Source organism: Populus trichocarpa, chromosome 11 (assembly GCF_000002775.5).
Source record: "Populus trichocarpa isolate Nisqually-1 chromosome 11, P.trichocarpa_v4.1, whole genome shotgun sequence".
Taxonomy (NCBI): Eukaryota; Viridiplantae; Streptophyta; class Magnoliopsida; order Malpighiales; family Salicaceae; genus Populus; species Populus trichocarpa.
The window spans coordinates 7149705-7153549 of record NC_037295.2 but is presented as its reverse complement, the minus strand read 5'-3'; the positions used below and the strand labels follow the sequence as shown (position 1 = coordinate 7153549).

The 3845-nt window shown below is 38.3% G+C and overlaps 2 protein-coding genes across 2 annotated transcripts; both read left to right on the top strand.

The window, feature by feature from the left end:
* Positions 1 to 1127: 1127 nt before the first annotated feature.
* Positions 1128 to 2771, top strand: LOC127903931 (probable LRR receptor-like serine/threonine-protein kinase At1g53420). The gene is made up of 4 exons (XM_052445407.1): positions 1128 to 1833; positions 1983 to 2101; positions 2196 to 2405; positions 2562 to 2771. The coding sequence occupies exons 1-4, from the start codon at positions 1779 to 1781 to the stop codon at positions 2769 to 2771; spliced, it is 594 nt and encodes a 197-aa protein (XP_052301367.1). The 5' UTR covers positions 1128 to 1778.
* On the top strand, positions 2513 to 3515 carry LOC18103116 (probable LRR receptor-like serine/threonine-protein kinase At1g07650). The gene is made up of 3 exons (XM_052445443.1): positions 2513 to 2767; positions 2863 to 3010; positions 3102 to 3515. The coding sequence occupies exons 2-3, from the start codon at positions 2870 to 2872 to the stop codon at positions 3513 to 3515; spliced, it is 555 nt and encodes a 184-aa protein (XP_052301403.1). The 5' UTR covers positions 2513 to 2767; positions 2863 to 2869.
* Positions 3516 to 3845: the final 330 nt, after the last annotated feature.

Here is a 3845-nt window from a genome sequence, read left to right as displayed (position 1 = left end):
GCAGTTTGCAGAACCATTTGAAATTCTTACTATAATTTCCATGTCTTACAGAAGAGGACTGCTTCCATGCTCAGGCATACATGAGTGCCCCAAAAGTATGATATTCTTTTCCCTCCTTAAATGAGAAGTATCGAAGTTCTTTAAAATCAAAGCAAATCTGTTTCAAATTTATCAGCATACCGAAATCAGTGATCTACTATAATATCAGTGTCTCTGTATTTATTTGAGCACGAGTACTAATTTCAATGTAGATTTTTTTGCCTTGATTATACATTCTATTCCGCACACAGATCTATTGAGGATGTATTCATTCTCAGTTTTGTTGGACAAGGATATATCTATAACCAAAACATGGCCTCAAGCAGAACTTGAGCACCTCACGTTTTCACCATCAATATCACTAATCGGAAACCAAAGGTTGATAGAACAACCTCCATCGATTCGAGTTGAACAATGATTGTGACAAGCCACTTGGAAAAGTATTAATTAGCCAATGACTAATCGATTTGAAGCTATATAGTAGAGTAATAGCTCTAGTTGTAGAGCAAAGGGATCCAAAAATCTAAACACTTACACGCCTCTACGATATGAGAAGAATATTTGCAACTGTTCTAATGGTGTACTGATTTGAGCATTGTAGATTGGTGCACTAATTTGACGTATTGCAGGTTTATCGTTCATTCCATGTAAACTGTGGTGGACCGGATGTAACCAGTGGGAGTATCTTGTATAAAGGTGACGAAAACATTGAAAGTGATGCTGCTAGTGCTAGGATTTATTCCCAAAAAGAATCAAACTGGGGATTCAGCAACACAGGAGATTTTATGGATGATGATGGTGAAAGCCCTGGATATATACTTCATTCAAACCACTCTTATTTCCTAACGGGTACGGTGTATTCTACAGCACGCAGAGCTGCCATCTCTCTCACTTATTATGGATATTGTCTGGAAAATGGGATGTGCACTGTTAAACTCGACTTTGCTGAGATACAATTCACAGATGACGAATTGTACAAAATAGTTGGAAAACGCTTTTTTGACATTTATATTATCCAAAAAGATGATTTTTCTTTTTTCAAAAAGATCCTTTTAACTTGGGATTTGTTTTCCAGGGGAAACTAGAGAAAAAGATTTTAATATTGAGGAGGCTGCTAATGGATCTAACAAAGCTTATTCTATAGAATTCAATGCCAATGTGACAGACAATACCTTGGAGATCCGTTTATACTGGAATGGAAAAGGGACTACTTGCATTCCAAAAAGAGGAAATTACGGTCCTCTTATTTCTGCAATAACTGGATGCTCAGGCATGTTTTATATATATGTATTCCCAGCATCTCATTTGAAAGTCACTGACTTTGCGAATTTCATTCGTATACACTGACCTTTAGCAATGATATCATAGCTTTGTTGATCAAATAATTACAAGTTCAAATCTCACCACCCCTTAGACTTAGACTTGGTCATTTCCCCCACCGGTTGCTTAATTAACAAACAAATTCTTCCTTATGAACCTGGCTTTGATTTTCATCTTAACTGTATGTAAGCTTCTACTCAGTTCATTATACCATCTAAGAAGCATTTTATGGTTTGTGGTTTGTGGTTTTCAGGCCAGAGTACTTATTGTCCAGGTGAGAAGTGAACTGCTTCCCTACAGTGATTTATTGTCCCATTGGCTTTCTGTGTTTGTACGTGTAACTTTGTTTAATTTCAGAACCTGGAGAAGCAAGTAAAACACCTATCGTTTTCACTTCAGCCTTACTCGTTTTCTTGGTAATGGGTGTCATTTGTTGGAAATTCTATTTTAGAGACAAGTTCATGAGAGAACGAGGTACATTGAAATCAATCATCTGAGTGCTAAAGCCTTTTCTTTAATTAGTTAATTAAAATCTATTACACACGCAAACATCTAGAATATAACACATCCGCGCATTGATGATGTTGAAGCATTTCCCTTGTGTCACCAACAATTATGTGCAGATCTCAAGGGGCTAGATCTGAAAACTGGTTCCTTCACTTTGAGGCAGCTGAGAGCTGCCACTAACAATTTTGATTCTGCTGACAAAATTGGAGAAGGTGGATTTGGCTCCGTATACAAGGTCTGTCACTCTAATATTCTCTTGCATATTATCCCGGTTGATCATTGGACCTTTTGTTTGATCATGCAAAATGTCTACAATAAATTCAATGCAGGGTAAATTGTCAGATGGAACTGTCATTGCTGTTAAGCAGCTATCTCCTAGATCCAGGCAAGGAAACCGAGAATTTGTGAATGAAATAGGCATGATATCTGGTTTACAGCATCCCAATCTTGTAAAGCTTTATGGATGCTGTATTGAAGGAGTCAGTTGCTTCTGGTGTACGAATACATGGAAAACAACTCCCTCGCCAAAGCACTTTTTGGTAACTATAATGGCATCTGATTACTTTCCAGTAAAATCTTCTTCTTCTTTTTTCAATAATAGCATCGACTAGCAAAGTTGAAGTCATTTTATTTAGTGAACCTCCTTTACTGGATTAGCTACAGGTTCAGAAACAAGTTTTCTGATGCTGGATTAGCCAACAAGATATAAGAAATGTGTTGGAATAGCCAGAGGTTTAGCATTTCTCCATGAAGAATCTGCAATCAGGATTGTTCACAGCGACATCAAAGGTACAAATGTATTACTGGACAAAGATCTAAGTGCCAAGATATCAGACTTTGGACTAGCTAAGCTCAATGAAGAGGAGAACACTCACATTAGCACTCGTGTTGCTGGAACCATGTAAGTTTTAATCAGACTTAATTTGCAGCTTCTTTTATTCAGTGATCGCAATATTCTCCGGTAGAGTCACTAATCTGGCATGGTTCTGATTTCAGAGGATATATGGCTCCAGAATATGCGCTGTGGGGTTATTTAACAGACAAAGCAGATGTTTATAGTTTTGGAGTTGCTTTAGAAATTGTCAGTGGAAGAAGCAATTCGAGTTACAGGACAACAAATGAATTCGTATGTCTTCTTGACTGGGTAAGTTACGAGTCTGTTCTTGTTGCTCTTGAATCCATGATGCATTAGGCACTAGTCCTCTCTGCAAATACTTTACTTTTTGCTTTCACAGGCCCATGTACCGCAAAAAAAGGGAAATTTAATGGAGATAGTGGACCCAAAGCTGCAGTCTGAATTCAACAAGGAAGAGGCTGAGAGGATGATCAAATTGGCTCTCTTATGCACCAATGCATCTCCATCTCTAAGGCCTGCAATGTCAGAAGTGGCGAGCATGCTTGAAGGACAGACCAGCATCCAGGAGATGATCTCAGATCCTAGCATTTATGGTGATGATTTACACTCCAAACTTCTCAAGGGCCACTATCAGCAGGTCATGGACCAGAGTTTAAACAGCACACAAGACCGCTTTCCTCCATCTGATAAATCATGGATTGGAAATTCTTCTAAATCTGCCCATGATCTGTACCCCATCAATCCCGAGTCCATAAATTTAAACATCAGTGAAACCTCGTCTTTAATTGAATAAAGCCAAAGACATGCTTGGAGCTTCGTTTGTAATCATACAAGGAATCAGCTTGTTTTTGTATGAGATTTTTGAATTTCATATGACTACGGACTCTTGAATTATAAATATAGACCTGTGTATAAAGCTTGTGCAGGCAGAAAGAAATACACAAGACACAAGGCATAAATTACGCCCAGCATCTAACCAGAATCATACCCAAAATTTCCAGCCCCTTTCTTGCCGAATCAGCCCTTTCTCACGAACACAGCCCTCTCCACAACCTCCCGTAGCTAGCCATTAACCCACACTGTAAACTCATCTTCTCCACAAATGGTGATTTCTTATCCATTT

What these genes read in the sequence shown, in the direction of transcription:
- LOC127903931 (XM_052445407.1), top strand. Translation starts at nt 1,779, where the DNA reads ATGGGTGTCATTTGTTGGAAATTCTATTTTAGAGACAAGTTCATGAGA. An exon ending in CAAGTTCATGAGAGAACGAG is followed by an intron (nt 1,834 to 1,982) that starts GTACATTGAAAT and finishes AATTATGTGCAG; the next exon opens with ATCTCAAGGGGCTAGATCTG. An exon ending in CCTCGCCAAAGCACTTTTTG is followed by an intron (nt 2,406 to 2,561) that starts GTAACTATAATG and finishes ATGCTGGATTAG; the next exon opens with CCAACAAGATATAAGAAATG.
- LOC18103116 (XM_052445443.1), top strand. Translation starts at nt 2,870, where the DNA reads ATGGCTCCAGAATATGCGCTGTGGGGTTATTTAACAGACAAAGCAGAT. An exon ending in TCGTATGTCTTCTTGACTGG is followed by an intron (nt 3,011 to 3,101) that starts GTAAGTTACGAG and finishes TTGCTTTCACAG; the next exon opens with GCCCATGTACCGCAAAAAAA.